At 35.5% G+C, this 27,706-nt stretch overlaps 3 protein-coding genes and 1 long non-coding RNA gene across 5 annotated transcripts; 3 read left to right on the forward strand and 1 right to left on the reverse strand.

The window, feature by feature from the left end:
- The first annotated feature begins 1,023 nt into the window (after positions 1-1,023).
- On the forward strand, positions 1,024-5,220 carry LOC106397721 (DIS3-like exonuclease 2). Of its 2 annotated transcripts, XM_022704988.2 has the most exons (8): positions 1,041-1,365; positions 1,472-1,614; positions 1,702-1,776; positions 1,855-1,908; positions 1,997-2,065; positions 2,190-4,271; positions 4,365-4,436; positions 4,514-5,220. In XM_022704988.2, exons 1-8 carry the CDS (start codon positions 1,245-1,247, stop codon positions 4,862-4,864), a joined length of 2,967 nt encoding a protein of 988 aa, XP_022560709.2. In that variant the 5' UTR covers positions 1,041-1,244; the 3' UTR covers positions 4,865-5,220. The 2 variants fall into 2 exon arrangements, with proteins under 2 accessions (XP_013693799.2, XP_022560709.2); XM_013838345.3 differs by having other exon boundaries at positions 1,024-1,365; positions 1,472-1,776.
- A 3,293-nt stretch (positions 5,221-8,513) lies between these two features.
- On the forward strand, positions 8,514-10,431 carry LOC106397712 (junctophilin-1). The gene is made up of 3 exons (XM_013838335.3): positions 8,514-9,532; positions 9,625-9,853; positions 10,060-10,431. Exons 1-3 carry the CDS (start codon positions 8,673-8,675, stop codon positions 10,216-10,218), a joined length of 1,248 nt encoding a protein of 415 aa, XP_013693789.2. The 5' UTR covers positions 8,514-8,672; the 3' UTR covers positions 10,219-10,431.
- A 4,523-nt stretch (positions 10,432-14,954) lies between these two features.
- LOC125594053 (lysM domain-containing GPI-anchored protein 3-like) lies at positions 14,955-17,399 on the reverse strand. Its single transcript, XM_048770368.1, has 4 exons — positions 16,634-17,399; positions 15,807-15,924; positions 15,537-15,730; positions 14,955-15,463 (listed from the first exon to the last, which is right to left on the reverse strand). Exons 1-4 carry the CDS (start codon positions 17,283-17,285, stop codon positions 15,159-15,161), a joined length of 1,269 nt encoding a protein of 422 aa, XP_048626325.1. The 5' UTR covers positions 17,286-17,399; the 3' UTR covers positions 14,955-15,158.
- Positions 17,400-25,447: 8,048 nt separating this feature from the next.
- LOC125594051 lies at positions 25,448-27,701 on the forward strand. Its single transcript, XR_007329737.1, has 7 exons — positions 25,448-25,639; positions 25,915-26,146; positions 26,314-26,495; positions 26,603-26,788; positions 26,878-27,097; positions 27,251-27,467; positions 27,566-27,701. It is a non-coding gene; the product is annotated as an uncharacterized LOC125594051 (long non-coding RNA).
- Positions 27,702-27,706: the final 5 nt, after the last annotated feature.

Consider the following 27,706-nt stretch of genomic DNA (forward strand, 5'->3'; position numbering starts at 1 on the left):
TTTTTTTTTTGAAAAGGGGGTTTTATATTTTAAGTAGGTTATTGGAGTACTTTTTCTTTTCGTGAATTTATTCGAGATGAGATTCCGATCTTTTAAACTAAGATAATTTATGTTCTATACATAATTATAGGTTTTTACATAACTCTAAAATCTCGGACATCATTGTTCATATTTTATTAGTTAATTGTGTTACATATAATAGAAATACTTACTTCAAACTAAAAATATATAAAAAAAATCAAATTCAAAAATTAGTTATATATAATTTAATATACAAAAATTCGTACACAAATAAAAATGATAAACGCAATAAATTTAAATATATTATCCGCGCGTAGCGCAGAGACAGGATCTAGTTTATATAAACAAGTTTTGGTGCAATATTAAACACGTCAGGTTCAATTAATATACCACACATCTAATGAAACTATCGAGGATGTCAATATATAAAAAAAAAACTGTCAAGAGACTGAGAGAGGCATAAGTCCTGTGCATATGGACGTGTTCTCTGGTTAGTCTCTTCACTGAATCAGCTCGATTTCAGTAGTGTGCTGTGTTTGAATTCTGATTAAACAAATAATATGATTGTTAAAACTACACTTAAAATGATATTTACCTTGTGTGCTTGTCTTCTATAGTTTTCTGGTATTCTTGAATCCAAAATTGGAATATATATACCAAATTCTTGACCGGAATTTAAGTTAGCCGGTCTGGACCCCCGGTTATTGACGAAGTGTAAAAATGTGTCCACACTCCACACTGGATAAGGGGATCTTAAACTAATTTCAAAATATTTGGGATACATACGTAAAACCTACAAGAATAAAAGGGGTGATATATAAAAATGAACCCTCAAATTCGTATATTACCTACCTACTTTGATAAGAAAAGAAAAAAGAGAGGGTAGCTCAAAAGCCGTGCGATGAAGTTCTAGTTACACGTGTTCTACGATGAAGCAACCGACTAAAAAAACAGGAGAGAAATAAATATAAAGAAAGTAAATGAAAAGGAAGAAAAAGAAAGCAACACAGTCGGCGCAAATCCGCCGACCAAAATCATTAAGGTCGTTTTCTTCCTCTTTGGCTCAACCAATCACATCTTTCTTTATTCTTCTTCTTTAATTCATTAAAGATCCTTTTTATCTCCTTCGTCGCGATTTCTTCCGTTTCGGAGTTTTTTGATCTGATCGGAAGATAACCTAGGTTTTAGCTTCGTTAGAGAGTTATATATAAGACTTTTGATCCATGAAGAAGAGTGTTGTTTCGGCGGAACAACAATCAGCGAAAGCTGGTGAACGAATCGAAAACGGCGACAAGGATAAGAAGAAGAAGCGCAGAGGTAGCCGTCGATCCAAGAACACCTCAGGTAACATCCGCATCATCGATAGATCTTGATTGGTTAATACTTAGTAGAGATTACTTGAATCTAATGAATATTAGTAGCCTCACTTACAAAGCCTTTAATGTCTTAGGTTGTGTAGTAGAAGACATCCATGTAGAGTCATCGGATGGTAAAGCAAAAGATAATAATCCCAATGAGTTAACGAGAGCGTCTAATGTTGCTTTCAACTCTATGCCGTATTCTTCTGCAAGTCCTTTGGTTCCTTCTGCTCAAGTTAGTAAGCAGTTGTTGTCCAAGTCGTGCCCTGACCCTAGGGATTGTGAGCTGTCTTCTATAATGGATGCTGACTTGTTCCAGCAGGTTGATGAGTGTGTCTCACTGAGAAATATCTTCTCTTCACATTGGTCTCTCGATGCTGTCAATCAAGCTTTAGAGGTTTGTTTGCCTGAGTGTAATGTTCTCTTTATTAATTTTCTTGATCGAAGAAAGCTAATTGTGGTCTTCTCTTTGTAGAAAGGTGAAGTTTATAAGGCGCTGTTTCGGGTGAATGCTCATAACCGCAGTGAGGTAAGAAGTAACGTCTGTATTTTTAAAGAGACTTGTTGTTGTTTCTTCTGCTCATGTTGGATTCTTTTTTTGTTTTTTTCCTTTGAAGGCTTACTGTAAGATTGATGGAGTCCCTACAGATATTCTAATCAATGGAATCGCTGGCCAAAATCGAGCAGTAAGTTTTGGGTTGCTTTTTTTTTTCATTACGCTTCATGATTTGTGTTTATTTAGCACGATACTTCCCACCTTCTTCCTTTTGGCCCATGTTTGAGAGGTTCTTTTTGTGTTTCTGTATATAGGTGGAAGGAGATATTGTTGCTGTTAAACTGGATCCGCTCTCACTGTGGCCCAAGATGAAAGGATTTGTTACGGAAAATGTTGCCAAGCCTGAAGAAACCAACAGTCCCCCAGAAAAAGATGAGCGTGTCAGCCATTTGGAAAGAGGCGAGATAGATGCTCAACAGAACAAATGTTCAGTTATAGGACAAGGAGCTGAGAACTGTGTTAGTCGCAACTCTATGCCATTACTGGATTCATGTTCTCTTGGTGAGCAGACAGGAAATGGCACTGCGGTTGAGAAGCTATGCGTCATCCTTAGTTCCTTCCCCAACAAACGACCAACTGGACAAGTAGTTGCTGTTGTTGAAAAATCACTTGTAAGAGATTCCATTGTTGGATTGCTGGATGTGAAGCGATGGATTCATTACAAGGAAGCTAATGCAAGAACGAGCAAGTCTCTTTCTGATGATGATTACATCCAACTGATGCCTGCAGACCCTAGGTTTACTAAATTGATCGTTCCCTTCCATGCCTTACCTGGAGGCATTCGAGCAAGACTTGAGAGTATGGATCCAACTCTCGAGGCAGAGCTGGTTGCTGCCCAAATTGTGGACTGGAGCGAAGGGAGTCAGTTTCCCCTAGCTCAGATTACGCATATGTTTGGCCGAGGCAGTGAACTGGAGCCCCAGATCAGTGCGATATTATATCAGAACTCGGTTTGCGATTCTGAGTTTTCTCATGACTCGCTTGCTAGTCTTCCACGTGCTCCTTGGGAAGTACCAGAAGAAGAGGTTCAGCAAAGAAAAGATCTTAGAGACCTGTGTGTATTTACCATCGACCCCTCAACGGCTACAGACCTCGATGATGCTCTATCAGTTCAAAGTTTACCCGGCGGTTTTTTAAGAGTCGGTGTTCACATTGCTGATGTCTCCTACTATGTTTTACCAGACACTGCCCTTGACACAGAAGCTCAGTTTAGGTCGACGAGTGTTTACATGCTGCGGAGAAAAATACCAATGTTGCCTCCATCATTGTCCGACAACGTAGGTTCACTTAATCCAGGAGTTGACAGGCTTGCCTTTTCCATCTTCTTGGATTTAAACAGAGAAGGGGTTGTCACAGATCGCTGGATTGGTCGTACTGTTATAAAATCGTGCTGCAAGCTTTCGTATGACCATGCTCAAGACATTATAGACGAGAAGCACGACGTTGCAGCAAATAGCCGGCCTGCTTTGCACGGACCTTTCGAGTGGAGTGATGTAGTTCGATCTATCAAACAGCTTAGTGAGATTTCAACCAATTTAAGGCAAAAAAGGTTTAGAAATGGAGCTTTGCAGCTGGAGAATTCTAAACCCTCTTTCCTCTTTGATGAACATGGAGTTCCGTATGAGTTTGTGCTGTACCCTACAAAGGCTTCAAACCATCTCGTTGAGGAGTTTATGCTTTTAGCAAACATGACAGCGGCTGAGGTGATTTCTCGAGCTTACCCTGACAGTGCACTGCTCCGGAGACATCCAGAACCTAATCTGCGCAAGCTCAAAGAGTTTGAAGGCTTTTGTGCAAAGCATGGTATGGAGTTGGACAGTTCTTCTTCTGGCCGGTTCCATGAATCTTTGGAGAAAATCACTGAAACCCTCAAGGATGACGCAGTTTTTGTAGACATTCTCAACAATTACGCTATGAAACCGATGCAATCTGCGTCTTACTTCTGCACCGGGAACTTGAAGGACTGTGTTGCTGAGTGGGGACACTACGCACTAGCTGTTCCTCTCTATACTCACTTCACATCTCCTCTTCGACGCTACCCTGACATAGTCGTCCACCGTGCCGTAGCGGCTGCTCTTGAAGCCGAGGAATGCTTCTTAAAGCAGAAGCAAATATCAGTGAGAAGCTGCTTCACTGGTGTTCATTTCGATAAAGATGCTGTAGAATCTATGGAAGGCAAAGAAGCGTTATCTGTCGCTGGTTTGAAACATGGTGTTCCCTCCACTGAAAGGGTCTCTGAGATCGCTGCTTATTGCAATGAGAGGAAGCTGGCGTCTCGAAGAGTCAAAGATGCGTGTGATAAGCTCTACACTTGGTGTGTTCTAAAGAGAAAAAAGGCAAGTAGTATTAGAAACTTCTGCATCATAAGTAAAGCTTCTTATGTTTACGTTTGGTGATTAATTAATATCATTTTGTTTCCTTCTCTGCAGGTGTATCCATGCGAAGCTAGAGTAATGAACTTGGGACCAATGTTTATGACTATTTACATTAGCAAACTTGGCGTAAGTCTCTACTCATTCATTCACCATTTGTAAAACTATCGTAAATCTAACTCTTCTTATTTACGTTGCTGTTACAGATTGAATGGAGAATATACTACGACCGAGTCGAAGGCTTGTGTGCAGACTGGCTCGAGGCGACATCAACCTTAATCCTCGATAAACTCGAATTCAAAAGAGGTGGAAGAGGCTATCTGAAGCCCTTGAAAGAGGTTGCTTATTTGGTGAGTCCTAGTGACACATGCGCTGCTAAATGCAGTGCAATGTCTGTTACCGACACCACCGAACAGAGAGAAGAAGTTGTCCCTGCGGTTTTTCCTTTGACCGTTCAAGTATTCTCGACCATTCCTGTGGCTCTTCACGCTGTTGGTGGAGATGATGGTCCGCTCGACATAGGAGCGAGACTCTACATGAGTTCATATTATAGATGATCTCTGAAAATGACAGGTAATAAAATAGCAGCTGTTATATATCTTTTCACATTACAGTTGCTGGAAAAAAAAATCATGAATACAGTTTAGTTGTTGGATGATATTTAGATACATAGAGACCAACGTGGGGGACTTGCCGTTGTTTTTTTTGGTTCGGTTGGGTTCCTCATCGGTTCGAAGTTGTGTTTTAAAAATGTCTTTTGTTTTTCATGGATCTCGCTTTGCCCAATATGTTTTAGTTTTGGGTTGGGCGAAATCATCACAAACTGCTTACATGTATTGTTCCATTGAGAAAGGAACAAGTCTCTGCTACTGAACTTGCAACATACAATCTTAATTGTACATGTTTCAATTTATTTACAAATGCATTAGTGGCCAAAAGGATAATATGACAGGAGCTTGTGACTATAGAGTTCAGGACTGAGAATCTTGGGTCTCTGGTTTGATTCGGTGACGCATTCTGAGCTTCTTTCTTGTCACCTCACCTGATGTTTCAGCGTGAATCACGTTGTGCATGCATTATCTGAAAAAGATGAGTGATGCTAGTGCGCTTAGGACTGAGAACACCCACGTCCCTCGTGCATGCACTCCCTGCAAATGAGAAAGAAAAAAACAGAGAATACAGGGCACTTGAAATATCACTAGTCATGAATGAAGATTTGGTACTTCACATGGAAGACCCGAAATACTATAAAGCTCTCCCAAGACTGACTTCCATTGCGACGCCTTAGATATTAGAATCCGTAACCTGCCACTGATTATTGGAAGGATCTTGATTTATATAAAAATCCAACATTAGTCACTTTCACGAGCTATCTGAAAAGATGAATTACTTTAAGTCTTTAACAACTTGGCTGACACAAAAGGCCTACATGAAGCCACAAAGAGTAAGTGGAGTCGAAGCCAGCTTTCTCCTTCCTTTACCATAAGGTTTTATACCAAACCAATTAAAAATTTGGTGGCGTCATCTCCAGAGCGGCTTGGCCCACGAATCATGAGTCTTGTTATGCACTGACGTAAAAAAGACAAAAAAAAAACATGTTTCTCGCGAATCAAAAACCATACAAAGCTTAAACGCGAAGAAGTTAATGTACCCGGACACGCACGGTGTGATGCTCAGACAGTTTGGCTTCAGATCCTCTCTTCTCACTCCCGACTAAGCTCCACAAAATCAGTAGCCTGGATCATCCCTCAAACCTGAGCTACTAGCCTACCATGGTCACGACCCAAAACGAGTCGACTCAGCAAACTTAAAAACCGGTCCATGCATGCTCGGCTCCAAATATGAAAGAGTTATTATCCATGGTTACATGGCTTTAAACTGTTGATTTTTTTTATTGAGATTAACATAAAAATGTTTGTGGTCCCCTAAATTTCTGGTTGGATGGCGGTTTAAAGTATGAAAACCTTTTTTTTCCCTAAACCATTATACTGATTTTTTTTTGATGCATTTAAACTCATATAAATTTTGGCTCCTAAAGCTATTGTTTAATGAGCTTTAGCACACAGGGCCAGCCTTGCGTGTAGTTGATCATTTCGTGGGGTCTCCGTTTTCTTAGTGATCTCTAGTTCTTGTGTTAATCAAAATGATAAAAAGGGCATGCTTCGATTCTCGTGTTTTGAATTTATTTGAATTTCTATTTGTTTTGGCACTGCTTTTGCAACATTGGAAGCTGCTGTTCTGTCAATTTGGATTTGTGCGATTTGGATATCCACTTTGTTCATGCCGGTACGGTCCCACGATAGCCTTTTACACCTTACACTAGTGCCCGTGTCATCGATCAGTCCAAGTTTTCATCTTCAAGCCTTTTTCAGCTCGTTGACTCAAATAAGCATCTTCTAGTTTGTTATTTAGAGAAGTGTTGATCTTTCGGTAAACATTGGCCTACGTTAATGATCTCTTATACGCACAAAAGATTTTATATTTTCTCTAAAGATGAAGAGACTTTGTCCTCAAGTTTAAGAGAATGGTCTGTTTTCAAAAATAAAAAGGTTTGAGAGAATAGTCTCAAGTTTCTTCTTCGGTTCCATTTGAAAATAGACTTTGATTCAGTAAAGCAAGTTGATAAAATAAGTTCATATTATAAAACGAGTAAAGTAGCAGGCATTGTTTTCATCTCGTGTATTGATTTGTTTAGTTTAGTTAGTCTTTGCAAGTCTTAGATTTAGTTAATTAATATATCAAGGTTGAATATTCTTTGAAAGACTGAAATTGATGTGATTATTGTATTGTTTGGGTCAGATTATCCTTTCCTATGCCGAAAGTTAAAAGTAATTGAATGCATTTATGACTTAGACTTTTAGATCTTAATGAAAGCGATATTACCTTAATTAATCAAATACTAGAGCAATAAAGGAATAGATACTCAGAGCAGGATCTCATAAATACAACAATAATAAGTTTATCATACTAAATTAAATTAAATAATTATTTGAAGATGATAGAAAGGCAAATGTTATAACTTGTAAGAGTGTTTTACTCTTTTTGGTAAGTTCCTCAATAATAACCATTTATCTCTATCTCTATTTTCCTCTTTCGTTTCTTCATTTTTCTTTTTGTTTAATATTTTAGTATTTTCAGAGATAAACTAGCGTAGCAGATATATTTTTCTAGTAGATATCTCCATATAAAATGTGAATGTATCTGCATTATATAACTACTATCCCATGTGAATTTTATTAGAAAAGAAAAGATCAGAGGACTACTAATGCGGAGTGCACCATGCGAGGATGTTTGGTAAAATGTTTGCTTTCATTCACAATTTTGATCCAAACCCATTTTTTCCTGCATCTTCACTTTATTCCTATATTTCTTTCCGTATCAAGTAATTCATATCCACCGTCCGATTTGGTAGATCACCTACACTTTACAGTTTTCACCAACTATACCCAATATGAATCGTTGATCTTTTACACACGGCTCATTTTAGTCTACGCTTTTATATAAATAAAAATAAAGTAAGACTTACTATGAACATATACTAACATTTATAATTATTCCTTCCAAAGTCTAACTCAACTTTTATATAAATACAGAAAATCCTCCCCAAAAAGTTTAACTGTTGTAGAAAAACTATCATGATCAATTTTTTTTTAATTGAATCATCTCTCTATAAATAGTATAACTGGGTTTAACCAAGTGACTTTTATTTTTTCTCTAAATTATAAAAAATATCTAAAAAGTTGATCTTACTTTTAAATTATTATTATTAAATACATGTTAATTATCGTCTCATTTTAGTAATTCATCTGGATAAACAAATGAATATACTTTTACTATAAATATATACTAACCTATATAAATATTCTTTCCAAAGTCCAAATCAACTCTTATATAAATATAGAAAATTCCCCTCTAAAAGGGAAGATATTTCAGCAAAGTTAAAATTTGAAAACAAAAGGTTTAATTATTATTATTACAAAAACCAAAAATTAAAATATTGATAATAATAGAGATGTGTGTGTGGCGGCACGTGCCGGCCTGCAACAGTAAAGCTAAAAAGCGTCCCGTCAAGACCGGGACTTCTTCTTCCCTAAACTCACGATCCAACGGCTACCCTTCTTCGCTTTTCCTAATCAACCGTCAGATCTTAATCTAACGGTCAATATTGAATCTAACTCCATTAAAATAAGCTCCAAAACTCACATCTCTCTCTCTCTCTTTCTTTCGATCTCTCTAAGCAAAGTGAGCTTGGCTTCGCCGTGAAAAAACGAAACCTCTCTCTTTCTCCTCCGTTTTGCGATGCTCGTCACGGTGGTGCGGTGGTGGTTTGGCCGGTGATCAGTGTCGGAAGATTTGGCCGGAGAGATGAGCCAATCGAAACTAACGAGGACTCAATCGTCGCTTCTCAGATCATCTCCGACGATTCGATCGTCGATTCACAGCCTCTCTTCAATCACTGAACGAGACTTCAGCGAAGCCTCTCGCAACGATCTCGAAGCAGGCGAGAAAGAGGAGAAACAGAGGAGGAGCAAAAAACAGAGTAAATCAATTAACCGAACCGGTTTAATTCGAATCAAACCGGGTCTAACCTTCACACTCGCTTCCCTCAGCCTCGCATCTTTCTTACTCTTCGCCGTCTTCTTCTCTCAAACCGGTACATCGGAGAATCTCCTCCTCGGTTTAATCTTCCTCGCCGTCGCTCTCTTCTTCGCGTCGCGAAACATGGCGGTTATCAACCAAACCGTACTCGCAATCAAACAAACCAGTAAAAAATTAACTCTCCGAACCAAACCAAAACCGGTTCAATGGTACATCGGCGATTCGAAACCGGAACAAACCAAACCGGAAGAGTTCGTTAGAGAAGGAGTACAGCTCTTCAGTAACGGAGATATCTACGAAGGAGAGTTTAACAGAGGAAGAAGCCACGGAAGTGGAGTTTACTACTATTACGTTAACGGACGTTACGAAGGAGATTGGGTCAACGGAAGATACGACGGCTACGGAATCGAGTCTTGGTCCAAAGGAAGCAAGTACAAAGGACAGTACAAGCAAGGAACTAGACACGGCTACGGAGTTTACTGGTTTTACACCGGAGATTCTTACTCCGGCGAGTGGTTCAACGGTCAAAGCCACGGCTTTGGTGTTCAGACATGTGCTGATGGAAGCTCTTATGTCGGAGAGTTTAAGTTTGGTGTTAAACATGGACTTGGATCTTACCATTTCAGGTAATAATAAAGTTTGTGTCTTTTTTTTTTTTAATTACATGTACGGATCTCTCTGTTTTTTTCTTTTTTTTTGAGTTATGATTTGTTTGTAGGAATGGTGATAAGTATGCAGGGGAGTATTATGGAGACAAGATTCATGGGTTTGGTGTTTACCATTTCGCTAATGGTCATTATTATGAAGGAGCTTGGCATGAAGGTCGTAAACAAGGCTATGGTACGTATGGGTTTAGAACCGGAGATGCAAAATGTGGTGAATGGGATGATGGTCATCTCGTTAACCGGCTTCCTCTAGAGACCGGACCGGTTCATAAAGCCGTTCAGGTAAATATTTATATATGATGAAACTTGAGGTTTGCCGTGTATTCAAAATGCTTTTGTTTTGGGTCTAAAGGGTAAAACTTTAGTAGCGTGACGACTAAGTGGCGCTTAAACTGATTTTTTACAGAAGTTATTTTGTTAATGAGCGATTTACTGCTTAGTCGATTTTTGGAACATTAAAATTTGACTATATTTAAAATTAACTGCAGAGTGCTCGAGAGATGGCGAGAAGAGGCGTGGATCAGAGACGGGTGGATGAGCACGTGATGCGAGCTGTAGCTGCGGCTAATAAAGCTGCTACGGCTGCGAGAGTTGCAGCTGTGAAAGCAGTTCAAAATCAGATGGATGGTAAACTTTGTGAACAATGAAAATGACAAAGTTAAAGATGACATTAACAAAGGGTGCCTTTTTTTTATTGTAGCCCTTGTGATCTTAAAACTATGAGAAGTTTTCTTTGTAACTAAGAATGTAAATGTATATAGAAGAAGTCATGTTTCTGTTCATCTTTTTTTTTTGTACAAAACTTATGTGGTTGATTGATCTGAATCACTGACATGTAGATTTGTTTAGTTTGCTTGAAATCAATCTTCTTTTTTTTTGAAACACCTCTTGAAATCAATCTTCAAATCGAATCTATGTTTGGTTTCCTACTTGATTTGATCTCCTCTGTCTTAAGAAAAAACATGAATAAAATAAATCAATATATTATTATTATTATTACTATGACAAAAAGAGGAGGAAGATTCTTCGAGCCCAGACTTGTCAACGTAAGCTAGATTGTAGCCATATCAAGTAAAAACTCTCAAGGCAATGGATTTCTATGGCCTGAGTACTGTAAGTGGTCTGACCAAATTAGTTACCACATTTCAGAACTTCCAGGAAACTTCCTTTATATTATGCATGTATTAGGTGAACGTATTAAATATTTTATAGTAGCATTTATTATATTAACATGTACAAACTGTACCTTTATCACTTTAATGACTGCACCATCCAGATTACTGTTTCACAGTTTCAGTTGTTTTTTTTTGAAAAAATATTACTGTTTCAGTTGCATAACGATTGTAAAGTGTAATGTTAAAAATAAAAAAAAACGATTGTAAAGTGTAAACCTTATAAAAAAATAACAACTCCACTATTTTATTACCTACATTTATAATGAAAACAAAAAAAAATTAAAGCTTCTTGTTTATACATATGTATTTAATTATGTATAAAGTAAAATTATAGAATACTTATTTGGTTGACCAATTGAATAAATAGGTTAGTGATTTTGATATTACAGATAGAAAACAATTAAATAAGTAATAACATTCTTGAGTGTACGAGCCAATTCAATCTCAATGCGTCATCTTATGTACTCCGCTGATTTTTCAGTTAAAGCACAATCCAAATATACTGATAGCTCAGCATCTCGAGTCATTCATACTTTCAAGTTATATCCAATCTTATTTTGAATATGATCATACGAAAAACAAAATAAAGTTTAAATCTAATATTTATAACCAGCTCGTCGTCATGATATCAACATTGAAACTCAAATAATTAAATGTTTTTTCGCTTAAACTTGAAAATAAATAAATGTTAACCAAGCGCTCGTAGCTTGGTGGTAAAGGAGGTACAGCTGTACTGTCCGCCACCCGGGTTCGAGTCTTAACCACAACGGATTTAACATCCTTTCTGTTGGGGCGCTGGACCCCTTTCGGAGGATAGTTGGGAATGTGGCTGCCCAGATACCAGAGTTATCAAAAAATAAATAAATAAATAAATGTTGATTGCGGAAAAACGTCCAAAGCATACCTCGTTAGTATGGTTGAAGAAGCCATGCATGTGTCCTCATCGTAACTATCGTTCGAGGATCTTAATTTTGTTTTAGATACATTATTATCCATTCTTTTATGTATGTATACATTTTTCAAGCTTTTATACATACATAAACATACCCTCTCTATTTTTTTGAAAAGGCTTACATAAACATACTTGATACGTTGGCAATGGCACGTTGTATTAGATGTCTCGAAATATTTAAAACTATATTATTAGATACTATATGGTAAATCGAATGATCGGTACGCGAAGGCATATATGTCATGGTAATCTTGCTTACATCAACAGTTTGACTGTGAATCTTTGGACATTCAAACCTTGGAAGTCTCCTCTCCAACAACTCAACATGCAAAATTCCTCTATAAACACAAAATCCTATATAAGAAAAAACTGTTGGTCCAATTTCCAATCTCTATAAACAGAAAAGGTACTGTGCCCTATAGATGAAAAATCAATTCGCATTAAAGATTACCCTACAAGGCTATAAGCTATGAGTCAAAAGCATTTATTGAAATTATTGAGATTTTTTACACATTATGACACGTAATTTAATTCTTTGATTCGTCGACTACAAATTAAGGCTGCAATATTCTTTCTATATATTAATTAATGATCATTTTAAAAATTATAACCTTAAGTTTGTAATATTAATTAAAAAAATATCATACTTATAGGTTGATTGTTTCCAGTTTTTGAAGTAGTTTTTGGCTTTTGTTTTTCTAAAAACCATTTTTTAGACAATCAAACTTAAAAAAATAATAGATTCCCTATAATTTAGGGAAACTAGTTTTGTTCATATAACTATATTTTATAGAGAAAAACCAAAATCCAAGTTTTTATGTTTTCTTCAAAATCTACCGACAGTTTTTCAAATTTTTTTGTAATTAACTTTTTGTTATATTTATGCTTTAATACAGGCAAAAAATAAAACAATAAATACTAGAAACAAATCAGATTTAGTAAAAAGCATATGTTTAATATATATAATACAAAAATAAATTTCAAATAAGAACATTTCTAAAACTTGTCAATAAAATTAACTTAAATCATACAATTGTATTAATATGAATTTTTATTTAATAAATTAAACTATGTACTATTTAAAAATACATAAATATGTTAATTTAAACTATGTACTATTTAAAAATACATAAATATGTTAATTTTGAAATTTGCATTGAAAGAGTATTAAGACCTTAATATTTTAATTTTGAAATTTGCATCGAAAAATACCACATCGAAAATTTTGAGATTAGTGGCTTAAATTTTTGTTACATCAAATATACAAATATTAATAAAAATATATGATTAAGAAGTCTCAACAAGAAATATTTATATTAAAATATACTATATATTTATGTCAATATCTTTGAAATATAATTATATACCTTATAAAATAAATATTATTTATTTATTTACCATATATATATTGTAAATAAACAAAGAGGTATTGTTTTGATTTATGCGATTACTACAATTTCTTATATATTAATTGAGAAACAATTGATTACTCTAGCAAGTGTAAGATTTTAGTAGCTGATATTGTTCGAAAAAATTACAAGAGTTCGATACAACTAGGATTCATTTAGAAGTTATTGAAATCACCTAGCGAGAACATGGATTGCACAACAAATTTGCTTTCCTAACCCTAAACCCTTTCTATTCGTCACAACACCGACATAGAATATTTGTAAGTGTTGATTGACAATCTGAAATGGTAACGTTTTTTAAAGTTCAGCCCATTATTATTTTTAAATGGGTCTAGAACTTTTTTTAATGATTAATTAAATGAGCCACATCATATTAAAATGTGCTTTGGTTTAAAATTTGTTGCATACCCAAAATAATATGAACCATCATCATTTTCGTTTAAAACTTGCCACAATAAAAATATAGGATTAGACAAAAAATCTGAATCCAAAAAACTGAACCAAAGCCGATCCAAAGAATAGTAATGAACTTTAACCAAAATTGGTTAGATATCCGAATGAGTTCAAAATTTTGTTATCTAGAGAATCCGAACCGGACGCGATCTAAATCGTAATATTTTAGCTATCTGAATATATCCAAACAAGATTTATACACTTAAATATATTAATTATTTTAAATTTATTATCTAAAAGAATGCAAAAATATATAAGATATTTTTAAGTTGTCCAAAATACTTGGAAATATATACAAATATTACGTATTTTGAAACATCAAAAACTTTAAGGTTCACCATCCAATAAACACCACTAGGCTACCATGTTATGGTTATTATAAAGTTTATTAACCTTTCCGTTTCATAAATAATACTCTCTTCATTCCCGAAAGTTAAATTTTGTAGATTTATTTTTTGTTCTAAAATAAAAAATTTCTAAAATTTTAAGGTTCTTTTAGTAGTTAATGTTGATAAGTTATATACTTTTCAAAAACATTAACTGAAAATACTTAAACTGGTTAAAACCTATTGGTTAATATTTATTGGAAAATCTATAGTAAAGTAAACAATAAATTTAACTGTACACATTCGTTACATTTTTAACATGCGCGAAATGGTAGGCTACGTCATGGTTTCATCGTCAGCTAGTGTTATTGAGGTAATGTTTTTTTTTCTAACTTTGGGACCTTGTCTGTGTGTTGACTTGTCTTGTACTAATTAGCAGTGGTTACATTTCTTTTAGGGTTCCTCTGGCCCTCTGGGATTAAGGTTTGTGTTCCAACGGTGGATGGAAGGAAAGTGGTCGAGATAACAGTGGAGTCATGGTTATTGGAAAAGGTGGCGAGTTTGAAGGAGAAGATAGGCAAGATGATTCAAATGCAAGCAAAGGAACTGAAGTTAAGGAGAAAATCAGGAGGGGTTTTAAAGGAGGACAAGTCACTTGCACATAACAATGTTGAAGCAGGAGAAATCCTCACACTGACTTCGCGCATTTCAAGGTGGAATTAGGGAAAATACAATGCAAGTCTCGTTTATTTACTAAAATATGTTTAAAACTTGTTTTTGATTTGGTAGGCAACTGTGTTTTGCCTCTGGTTTCTTGAAATGGTAGGCTATGTCATGGTTTCATCGACAGTTTTGACTGAAAAATGTTTGGACATTCAAACGTTGGAAGTCTCCTCTCTTAACTACCCAACATGCAAAATTCCTCTAAAAAAAAACAGTTGGTACAATTTTTGGATGAATTTCTTCTTGAATGGCCGTTTGCAAGAGCTTGTTTCCATCGATATAGAACAATGAACGTCACAGACAAAAAAAAATAACATAAAAAAAAACACACAAAAAAAAAGCATAGGATCCAAAAGACTAATGAAATAACCCATAAATCAAAAACAAAAATACCAAAGCATTAAAATTATCTACTTGCAAGACAGTTAACCGGACGCTTTTCAAACCGTCAACTGGCTTTCCATCAATACAAAGCTGATTCAATCACACACTCAGTCACACTAGTATTCATATAATTAACAAAGACTAATGGTAATATATCACCTTCCACTAAACCAAGATTACAGAAGAGTAAGAAGCAAAAGAGATAAAAGACACAACGAGTGAGTGATAGCTAGTCAGGCAAGAAGCTATAGAGATACTCCCAGCTGGACCATTAGCTGGATAGCCAGGAATAGAACTGCTTGAAGCAACCGTAGGTCCTCTTGGTGCAGCTGCAACTGTGGAGGGTCCTTCACTAACAACACCATCAGACGCCGGTGCGGGTGAAGGTGTAGGTGAGGGTGAAGGTGCAAACATCAGCTCCTTTGGAACAGTATCAGGTGGAGCTATAAGGGGAGCCAATTGTGGAGGTCCTGCAAAGACAAAATTTTTTTTTCATTAAAGTGGGTTCTCATTCTTATAAGAAAGATGTGTCAGTGTACTAACCAGGACATCGAGGTTGTAGAGACCTGGATAGCGTGGTCAAGATAGTGCCATTGGCGAAACCATTGTAAGTACAAGTGGTGAGTTTACAACCAGCACTAGTCTCCTGCGAAGTGATGTTCCCTAGCATGAACTTGCTGTTTCTACATTGCATACTAGAGCAAGAGACTTCCAAAGAAGCAGGCTCACAGTACATACTGCAAAACCATCAGCTCAGTTTTAGCTAAACTCGACTTTAAAAACAAAAAGAAGTCAATCGGTATTATTAAGTACCTGCGGCTTCCGAGTGCACAGCTGCATTGTACACAGTGGTCTGCGGTGAGAGCGTAGCTTCCGTTTGGAATTATCAGTCCGTAATCCGTAGCGTATTTGGGGAAGTTTGAACCACAAGCTGTAATGATTGTATTACAAAACAACAAAACATTCGAAGTAGTTACATGTCACTTGAAATACAAAACTCATATAACAAGATTAAGACTTTACACCTCTTATGCCACTGAAGATGACTTTTCTAATCAGAGCGTTCTTACATACAAAACAACAAAACATTTTCAACACTCAAAGTAGTTACGTATATGTCTGAATGCAAACTCATATATAAAGATTGAGACTTTACACATCTCATGCCACTGAAAATGACTTAGAGAGAGTGCGTGGATCTTATCTAGCAATGGGACAGCAAGGATAGAAAACAACAAAACATTCAACACTCTTTAAGTAGAACCACCACAAGCTATGATGATTTAGGACAAAAACAACAAAACACTCTACACTGTAACTAGTTACATGTCACTGAACTACAAACTTCTATATAGACTTCACACCTCTTATGCCACTGAAGTTGACTTCAGAGCGTTTCATTACAAAACAACAAAACATTCAACACTCGTAACTAGTTACTTATGTCTGAAGATTAAGACTTTAACACCTCTCATGCCACTAAAGATGACTTCAGAACGTTCTAACCAAACAAAGGGAGAGAGTGATAGACCCTTTATTACAAAACAACAAAACATTCAACACTTTTAACTAGTTTACTACTTATGTCTGAACACAAACTCCTATTAAAAAAAAAAGATTGAGACTTTAAAACCTCTTACCTAGCAATGGGACAGCGAGAATATCACCAGGGTTAATATCAGGAGCTCCCATGGCATTCACATTCGTCAAATCCGCAACAGTAGTCGAGAACCTCCTCGCAATCCCGCCCATCGTGTCCACACCTCTCACAACATAAGACAGATAAACCGCCGGGAGAGACTCATCCGTCCCATTGAAGCAAGCGCACGGCAAAGGAATCACAAGGCTCGTCCCAACATCAAGAGACTCGATATCCGGATTGGCCACCTGAATCTGCTCGGGGGAGACGAGACCGCCGTAAACGGAGCCGGCGATGGAGTCGAGCGTGTCGGAGGTGCGGGTCTTGTAACGAGTGGAGGTGGATTTTCGGATGCCGTCGACGCAGGAGCAGGTGATGGGGATCTTGAGGAAGAGGTGGGAAGGGAGGACGTGGTTCTCGACGTCGGGGTAGGAGGTGGAGATGGAGTTGGAGAGGAGGATGGAGACTGGGTCGGCTTGGAAGAGGGAAGCGAGCTCTGTGACTTTGAGGTCGGTGTAGAGTGTGTAGCCGAGGAAGGAGTTGCACGTGGAGCTCGTGGAGCAGGGCTCTATTGTTGATTTTGAAGTGGCCGTTGATGCTAAGGTGGAAGCTAGGATTAGAAACAGGAGTATGGGTTTTTCTGGGTTCTTCATGTTTTTAAGCTTTCTTCTTCCTCTTTAAGTGAGAGAGAGAGTAAAGGTTTAAGCTTTTCTGAAATAGTTGAGAGCTGGAGTGAGAAATGAGCAGCAGACAAAAGACAACGGTAGCTTAGTGATGTTGCAGGTGACATATTTTTCGGTATGACGGTTTTGTCCCTCTTTAGTCTTTTGTGTATCTATCCGTTCGGTTTGACCCCACCGGAATGATTTACCGGTATTACGATCAACAGAGATTAAATTGTAGTCGATAGAATCATAGAAGTAGAACTACAAGTTATCTTCCTTTTATTAATGTGATAATTTGGTTAACTACAGATTATCTACCGATTTGGTTCACAGAGTCGATATAAATCTGTATAAATCGATGATAAAAAAAGTTATTTTCTTACGTGATAAATTATATTATCAAACTTTGTAAACATCATTTCAATGTGTATTGCTGGTTACTTTTAAAACGATATAATGAACAAAAAATAGATTTTTGAAGGAAAGATTAAAAAAGGATGAAAAACTGAATTGTTAGTAAGATAGTGAATTAGAGAGTATCATTCACTCTACAAATTCATTTAATTTTCTGATATATGAAACAAAAAGAACAAAACTGAAGAAAGATTGTTTTATTTAAAAAAAAAAATAAATTCCTTTTAATATTGTTTGTCACACTTAGCTAATTTTATTTTGGAATTTAATAAAGTGATGTATTCCAAATAAATGTATGTAAACATTTCCACCGAAATCGGTTAAAGAAATTAGGAATAATCTGGTAAATTAAGAATCTGAATAGATGTCCAGTTAATAAAACCCACTTGCCTCTTTTATTTCACGAACGAGCAGAGGTATAAAGCTAAAGAGATTATCGCAATGTTAAACATTAAAATAGCTGGAAAAATAGCTGAACTATTATTGATCCAAACAAGGTCATAAGATTAGCGGAAAAAAGGAAAACAAAATCTTCTTCCCTCCCAAAATCAGATATTACAGTTAATCTTTTTGAACCTTTGGAACGTTATATCTTTTATTAGTTTTTACCAAGATTCCCAAATCAACACTAGAAACCCTAGATTCTCTACCCTAACTTTGATCTCTCTCAGACGGGATTGGTGCGACGATGATCCAGACTCCACGGAGGAATGTCCTTCGGAAATTGGTGCAGTCGATGATGCTCCCGCATAAACCAGAGGAGGTTGTTGAGTCCAATAGAGATCGGAAGTGCGATGCTGGGGAGAAAGAGGAAGGCGAAGCAGGAGATGGTGGTTTTTTTGTAGCAGTCAAGGGAAGAAGACGAGGAAACATAGGACTCCTAAGAGCATCTCCAATGTATTACCCCATTTTTTACTCCAAATGGTGCAACACCAAAATAGAGTAAGGTTTTACTTCAATGTATTACTCCATTTTCTACTCCAAAAATAATATTTCTTAAATAATTTCATTTTTATTTTATTAATAATTGCAAATAAAATCTTATACTTATAAAAATTTACCAATTAACCCCAATTATTTATGTTCACGATAATAATTAAAATATAAATTATTTGAATTAAATATTTTATTAAAAAAGTACAAGAAATCATTAAAAAAGACAACATATATATAGGTTCAACAATGAGCATTAGAATATTTTTCCCACAAATGATCAACTAATGCATTTCGTAATGAAAAATGAGCTTCTTTATTTTTGATATTCCTAAATCGAGCAAGAAAATTTTGAAATCGGACATTTTCATCTTCTGCAATTTCAATATCTGGAGGTGGAGCTTCTCTTTCAAGTTCAATTGGTGCATCAAGTTCACGCTCATTTTCATCTTCTGCAATTTCATGTTATTGAATCATTTTAAATATTATTTAAGTAAAAATAGAAACATTAAAGATTCAAAGGATCATTTTATAAATAAAAAAAGTTCAACTCCAAAATGGAGTAATGGGTAAGATTACTCCATAAATGGAGTAACCCTAGCCATTACTCTCATTTTTAACTCCAAAATGGAGTGGGGTTGGAGAAGATTTTACTCCATAATGATGTTTGGAGTTGAAAATGGAGTAGGGTTGGAGATGCCCTAAGAAGACCGGAGCTTCCAACAAGGTCAAATAACGAAATGCTTTAACTTTAACATTTCTGTATTTTCTAAGGCTTTGAGTTTAGTAGTTGGAATAATTTAGTTGAAGACTCTGCTATAATGTTTGATTGCTTTGGAGAAGATTATGTAAATGTTGTTTCTCTTGTTTTTCTCCCAACGAAGATGGCTAAAGGAAAGTCGCCTCGTAAATCAACGCCTAAGAAAAATGCAACTAAGAACGGGATTGTAGCTACTGCTGATGATCACATTAATGTCTCACCTTCACTTCCCAATTTGCGGCTGGAGGCAAAACTAAGAGCTGAGGTAAGTAAAACCATTATTAGAATTATGCATAAATATGAAGTAGCATCAAACGAGGTTACAAGTTACCTATTAGGAGTCTAAGTGGTCACAAGTTCAAATTCTGTTGGGAAGGGTCTCTGCTCTTCAAAAGATAGTTAGTTTAACATGGTTTGGGCCTTAACAAGTATCATCAAACACTTGGACGAGATTTGGTGTGAGGTTTGGTCTTATATGTAAATTGAGTTTGAAGTTTGTGCATTTGTTTGTTTCTTTGTTTGATCAGGAAGATTCGCGGATGTCTGCTGGGAAGCAACTACATCCCTTTTTCTCGTCTTAGAAAGGAGGTAAGAAGAATCAAGAAGCAATTATAGCGGATAATGGTGGTTGTCAGGATCAAGGGAAAGATAAAATTGTCACCATCGGTCCTATCCATGTATTTGAAAGCCTTCCATGAATATGCTTCATACATAGGGCATATTTCAAGAGCTAATCCTTCTAATTTATCTGGAGCCATGGAGAATAGCAGACGTCGAAGGTGAGTACCAATTAGTTAACCCTTATTTCAGAGTATGATTGACCTCTCTCTCCTAATCTTCATGTCTCCTCGTTTCAGGTCAAAAGAATCTCGACATTATCTGTCAATGGATCTTTCCTCTGAAGATATTGCATTCTTGGGTCAACAAAACACATATAGAAGAGAAGAGATGAATAACTAAACCAATTTCAGTTGTATAGAAGTTAGAAAAGCTCCACACTTCAAAGAGTTTTAAACGTGTTTGCTCACCAATAAGTTAGCAGAGATTAGAGCTTTAGGCATGACCTTATTGCATAGTTTCTTCATTTATAACATATACACATATAAATTCATAAAAAGAAAGAAAGAAACACCAATTGTTGTATTTGATAAATTAAAGATTCTACATATCATATAATAGAATACTTCTAGATTAATGATATATACACTTAAAAACGTTGTGACGTGCAAGTGAATGGCAATGTACTAATTTTCAGTTTTCTACTCTTTTAGGTCCTATAAGTGGTCAATAACATAAGAAGACTACATCTAAAACTTATCCTTAGAGCACCTCCAACAATAAGAAACCATATAAGTTTCTAAAATATATATTAGTATTATAGTTAGTCAATCATACTTTTTTAAAATCAATAAAAACACTATTTTTTACATGATGACATGTGTATTTTAAGTTACTAATAGTTTCTAAAACCTCTAAGTTTAGAACTTTTTGTGTTTTCTCTCCTAATTTTATTATTCATTCTTTTTTCTTAAATAGTCAGAACCCTTCATAATACTCATTGTTGGAGGTGCTCTTAGATGTTTTGTCCATGGCATTTCCTATATTCCAATTATCACAAGTTCAGTATTATTGTTATAAAATTTTAAAATATTAAGAAACTTTAACCTCTTGTAATTCACGCCTTCACGGTAGTGAAACAAATTTTTGTTGCTCCTCTCCTCGCATTGCAAAAAGTTATCTGATTGGTCAAGATAATAAGCCCAATTGCTCATTTAGTCACATATGGCAGGAAGATGACGTTCAAATTGGTTACACTAATCAATAAAAAAATTTTAAAATGTTAATACCATTGGAGATGTAAAAAACAAATAAAAAGCATATTTACCCTCTCACAAGGATCAATGTGCATGTGGATATCATAATACTCCTTCTGATACTCTTTCAGAAGCCAATAAACACCAAAAAGATCCCTCAACTTTATTGTAGCTCTTTCGATTTCATAGGACTTTCTAGATCCATTACCGTAAATCTTTTGATCTGTCTTATCAATTGAATAGAGTTGCCATCCGTAAGTAGTTCTACGACTGAAACAAAACATAATTCAATTAGTCAACTTAACAAGCAAGTTATGACAAAGTTCCAAATACTTTATTATCAGTACTCACTTAGATCTAGTACCCGGAGTAACAAGTATTCTATTGAACACTACTTTGGTCACGGTAGTTATGGTTTGTCATGGATTGAAAAGCGTCAGTGTAGAATTTGACACCAAGAAGTACATATGAAGGTTCTAGAGGAATATAGTGCATTGTCTTCTAAGTGTCCGACATGTTTAACAAGAAAAACAAAGGTTTTTCTATGGATCATTTAACAGATTTGAATGCAAATCAAGAGATCGAGAAATGAATAACATCGTTATGAAGGATAATGACCTAGATAATATGTGATTCAAGAGAAAAATCATGAAATAAAAGCAAAACCTAACATGATTGCTTGTGGAGTATACTCATGATCATAAAGGATATCACCCAATTTGAGAGTTGCCATTGAAAATAAAAAAACAGATCGTTAATAAATATTTTTTAAAAAAACTTAAAAACGATTAGATAGAACATCATAATGGAATTGAAAACAAAGCCAAAACTATTAGTGCATTAATACAATATTAAATTTTGATCAGTAATGCATTATTTTTTTGTGCACAAAAAATACATTTTTTTTGGAATCAACAATTCTTCTTTTTTGAATATATAAACCAACTATTTCTCATAAATTTTAACCAATAAAATTTCAATAACCACATTTATCTTTCTTGAAATTTACAATTTACCATTAAATATTGTATTGAAAATGTTTAAATGTATATTTTTGAAATATTTTTTTTTAAATGTAAATCTTTTCAAAACTGAGGGAGTATGTTTCTATTATGATTTGACCTTATACTTAGTACTCCCTTTTGGTATTTCTTCTTTAAATTGCTTTGCTCTTTTTTTTTGGTTGTTGCCACTTTTGCATTGTATTATTCATTGAATGATATTAATAATCGTTTTGATCTATGGTAATAGTTTTTGATTTTGTAACTTTTAACTCATAAGCACTGCTAGTAATTTATTGTTTCCTCAAAGCATAACAATTTCATTACATAAACATATAAAACGATTCATAACCATTGTTCTACAAATCTAATCCATACTTTTGTTTCATCATTTCCTTTCCTCAAATAATCTATTACTTTTGCTTCCCCCAATACTTTATATGCCCCCAATAAGGCATTGTAAAGGAGATCCATCATCCAGATTTCTTGTGGAGTGGGATCCCAAGCGAACTTTTCACTGATTCCAAGTCTCTTCTTGTTCATAGATTTCTTGCGGTTTGGAAATGCTTAACCAGTTGACGAAATGAATCTGCTATGTTACTGTGAATCAAGGCGAGCTGTGGAGAAAAACAAGATTGTTGGGGTTGGGCAGACAAATTTCCTCAAGAACAAGGGACATTGTACTCAACACTTTTCTTCCAAACAACCAACTCGGGAACGTCAATCATTGTCGGATTGATGAATAAATTCACAACTAATGACTGTCGAAAAGAATTAATTCTGTCCAACTGTTAAAGAAAGAGAAAAAAAGAACACACAAAATATATACACTACTTCATCAAATATGGGACGTAGAGATTGATGATTTGTAAATAGAACAATGTTTTCAGATCATACAAAACCTGAGATTTCTTATCTGTGACATTTCATGTATTTCAATTATCACAATTTCATTATTATTGTTATTTTTTTTAAAACATATAAATAAACTTTAGCCTCTTGTAGTTGGCGGTAGAGGAGCACAATTTTCTTTGCTTCTAGATCTCGAAGAAATAAATCTGGTTTATCAAGATAAGAAGCCTATTGCTTCATTTCATCACATATGGCAGGAAGATGACGTTCAAGGTTACACTAATGCCTGTAGACATCAGAGTACTCCTTCTTATACTTTGTCAAAAGCCATGAGATACCATAAGGATCCCGCATCTTTACTGTAGATCTTTGTTTTTCTACAGGGTTTTCTAAAACCATATCCGTAAATCTTGCGTCTTGTCTTATCATACGAAGAGAGTTGAGATCCGTAAGAAGTTTTATTACCAATGAACTGTAAAACAAAACATAATTCAATCAATTAACTTAACAAGAGTTATGAAAAATTTCAAAATACAATTTGTTTTATTAATACTCACTTGGATAGAGTAGCCGGAGTAACAAGTACATAGGAGTCGTAGATCTTCAACTGAACACTACATTGGTCATGGTAGTTATAGACTGTCGTGGCTTGAAAACTTCAGTGTAGAAGTCGACAACATGTGTTACGTAGGTGTTTCTAGAATAATATAGTGTATTGCTCCGTCAGCGCAAGACATGCTGAATAAAAGACAAACCTTTTACTATGAGATTGAAATGTAAATCAAGATATCGAGAAATGAATGAAAAAATCAAATCTACAACACTGTTATAATAGCTAATGACATAGACAATAGCTAATTAAAGACAGAAAAAATGAAAATAATAGCTAACCTGATTGATAGTGGAAGATAGTCTATATGTCTCTTTTCTCTCTCGCGTTGCAATAGATACTGATTTTAGAAAACCTAATCTAAAGGTGAGAAGAGAAAAATCAGCGAAATGAGCCGATATCGGTGCCGAATACAACTTTAATATGACGCCTTATCCAACATCAAGGAGAGCAAAAATGATATCACCCTATTTTGTGAATTGCCACAGAATTCTTTTTAAAAAACGGATCGATAATAAATATATTTTAAAAGACCTCAAAACGATTAGGTAAAACATCACAATAAAATTGAAACAAAGCCAAAACAATTAGTGCATTAATGTATTATTAATTTTTGATCATCAATGCATTATTTTTTGTGCACAAAAAAATAATTTTTTTTGGAATCACCTATTTCTTTCCTTTTTTGAATATATGAATCAACTATTTCTCATAACTTTTAACCAATAAAATTTCAATAATCACATTTATCATTTTTGAAATTTACAATTTACCATTAAATATTGCATTGAAAAGGTTAAAAATGTATCTTTTTGAAATAATTTTATTTTTTGATAATGTAGATCTTTTCGAAATTGAGGGAGTTTCTATTATGATTGATCTTATAATCAGTACTCCTTATTAGTATTTTCTTCTTTAAATCGCTTTGGTTGTTTTTTGGTTGTTTGCCACATTTGCATTGTATTATTGAATGATATTAATAATCGTTTTGATCAATGGTAATAGTTTCGATTTTGTAACTTTTAACTCATAAGCACTGCTAGTAATTCTTTTTTTGAACACATTTTTTGTTTAACACAAGCACTGTATAATCATAAAATTGTTTTTTTTTTTACTGTGAAACTTATCGATGAATGAGCCGTATAGGTTTTGGTATGACACTCAAGACTGCTAAAAAGTCGAAGCTTGATACCTCAAGATATATGCTACAAGTTGAGGATCATCTACTTGTACTAATGGAGAAACTTTTGATAGCAAGCATGCAATACCGTGGCAATTACAATACAAAAATCAAAATCTGAATGACCAACTTAATTAGCTTAATAAATAACAATAATGAGCAAGCTGAGACATGAAAAATTCACATAATGTACATAAACTTCTGATCCAAACAAGTGTGCTCTATCCAACATAAATGCAGAGAACTTTCAGTTTAGCATTATACAAAATGAGTAACAAGCACAAGGATTTCTACACAAAAAAACCTTTAGGCTAATTAACAAAACACAAGGAACTTCTGACCTCCAGTCTTCTTCCTCCTATAACCGGTTTTGGACCCGAACAAATTATTTAGGCTTTTGGAGGATTTTTAAATTGGGCCGCCAGTAGGCCATATATCCAACCATTTTTCTTTTTACTTAGGGAGTGTTATACACAGTCTCCAATGACGACAACGCTTATATAATTAATAAAAAAAAAAAAAAAAGGGAAAAGGGTCCCTCCCTCCCGCCCAAAGCTTCCCTCTCCTCCTCCTCCGTCTTCTCGCAGACTCACCGTTTGATTTTCACTCCACTGACGGGCTTTCCTAGGGTTCCGTTTCGTCTCCTTTTCGATTTTCGATTTCAGTTAGCGCTGTACGGAGCATGGAGAAAACTCCGACGGAGATTGTCTCCGAGATGGGTTCTCGTTTGCTTCAGTCATCTCGTCCGAACAAGGGCTCCCTTGTGAAATCACTTCGGGTAAGCATCTGGGTTTGTTTCCGATTAACTTGATTTCATCGCTCTGTAGTTCGATTGACTCCGTAAAATAGCTCGATTCCTTTCGAAATCGACTTGATCTTGAGTGGGGTTTGTGGTGGGTTTTTGCCTTGTATCTCATGGGTTGTCTTTTGCTTTGCGCATTTGAAATCGATTTTAGGGTTTTATCGGTGATCCGAGGGTTGATTGAGTGTTATTGTAGTGACATAGGGAAGATCTTTGATAGTTTGCTTACACATGTAACTGTGACTTTACAGGAAGCTGCTACTACTCTCTCACAAATCGAGCAGCCTTTAGTCACCGAAACTGTGAGCAAGAAGAAAGCTCTGAAGCTGCTTGAAGCTGAGCTTAGACCGCTGAAGAAATCCATCATCAAGCATGACCTTCTTAAGAATCGTGATAACGACGTGAGTCTATTAGTCACTGTCTGTGTCAGTGAGATTTTTCGGATTCTGGCACCTGAGCCCTTTTGAAGACAAGTATCTCAGGGTATGAACATTCCTTCAACTCCTTTGCAATAAACATGTCTCTGTTACTATTGTTGACTAGTGTTTGAGCAGATAGACTCTTTGCATTTTGTGGAACTTACAGCGTCAGTAGTACTAATTCGGTTGTGTGAGGTGGTTTATTTTTAACATGTGGTATCCTTATTTCAGGATATCTTCAACCTCTTTCTAGCTGAGTTCTCTGAGCTCTCTGATACTGTAAGCCCTTATTTCTCGAGAAGGGCAAAGATCTTGGAAACAGTTTCTCGATGTAAATGCTCTCTGCTAATGCTGGACGTGGACTGCCATGACTTAATTCACGAGATGTTTAACACGTTTTTCTCTGTTGTAAGGTAAGAGATGAAACATTTTATTTTCTACTGTTACGAAACTACTCTGGTGTTCTGTTGGTAATAATAAACTGCATTAACATGATCATTTTATTCCCTTCTCGTCACAGAGATCACTATCACCAGAATTTAGCTCATCAGAAAAACGCTAAAGTGCAGCAGCGAAAGGCTAACACGCAGCAAGCGCGACAAAGTTTATTTAATGACATTCTAACGATAATGACTGATATTCTGAAAGAAGAGGCAAGTTCGTCACTTGTCGGTGTTATCTTGAAAATCTTGTGAAGGAGGGAAAGGTATGGATGTGCAGATATTAGTTTTCTATCGATTATAATTTGCAAAATTATCAGATTATGATATTTTTATTATCTTGTGTGGTTCACAGGATGCGACTCCTGCTGCTAATAACCTTGCGAGTTCTCTCATTAAAATGTACCGACACGCTTGAGCCGTTAATTTGCAGTTTTCTAACATCCTGTTTTATGGAGAAAGATTCTATCCAGTCCAATCTCAAAGATTCTTACCACGAAATCATATTCATGATCTCCTTAAATGCTCCCCAGATACTGCTAGCAATTATCCCGAACTTGACCCAGGAACTACTGGTATTTTTATACACTTACGCTTTAATAAACATATGATCTTACTTTTCTAACTCTATTCTTTAGAAAGTTATAGATTGCTTTGTTTTTATTTAGTGCTTATATTCCTGTTTGTTTGTTTGGGTATTCACCAGGGTTGTTATTTTCTGTCTACAGACTGATCAGGTTGATGTGAGAATAAAAGCTCTGAACTTAGCTGGAAGGATTTTTGCACAGCCTAACCACTGTTCCGGGGAGATATATCGAGATCTTTTTGTAGAGTTCTTGAGAAGATTCTCAGATAAATCTGCAGAAGTCAGAATGGCTGCATTGAAATGCGGGAAGCAGTGTTACTTGGCGAATCCCTCTGGAAATAAAGCATCTGGAGTTCTCAGTAATATTCATAAAGCACTTTCCCTTTTTGCCTTGGTTCTTTATTTCTTGCTCTCTCTAATAAATCCCGGTGTCTTCCTTGACTTTTTAATGTCTCAGCTGCCATTCAGAGCGCCTATTAGATTTCGATGATAGGGTTAGAACACAGGCTTTGGTTGTTGCTTGTGATATAATGAAGTCTAATATGACGTATGCTCCTTTAATCTGATCTCTGAGGCCACTGAGAGACTTCGGGATAGA

Source organism: Brassica napus, assembly GCF_020379485.1.
Source record: "Brassica napus cultivar Da-Ae chromosome A2 unlocalized genomic scaffold, Da-Ae chrA02_Random_35, whole genome shotgun sequence".
Lineage (NCBI taxonomy): Eukaryota > Viridiplantae > Streptophyta > Magnoliopsida > Brassicales > Brassicaceae > Brassica > Brassica napus.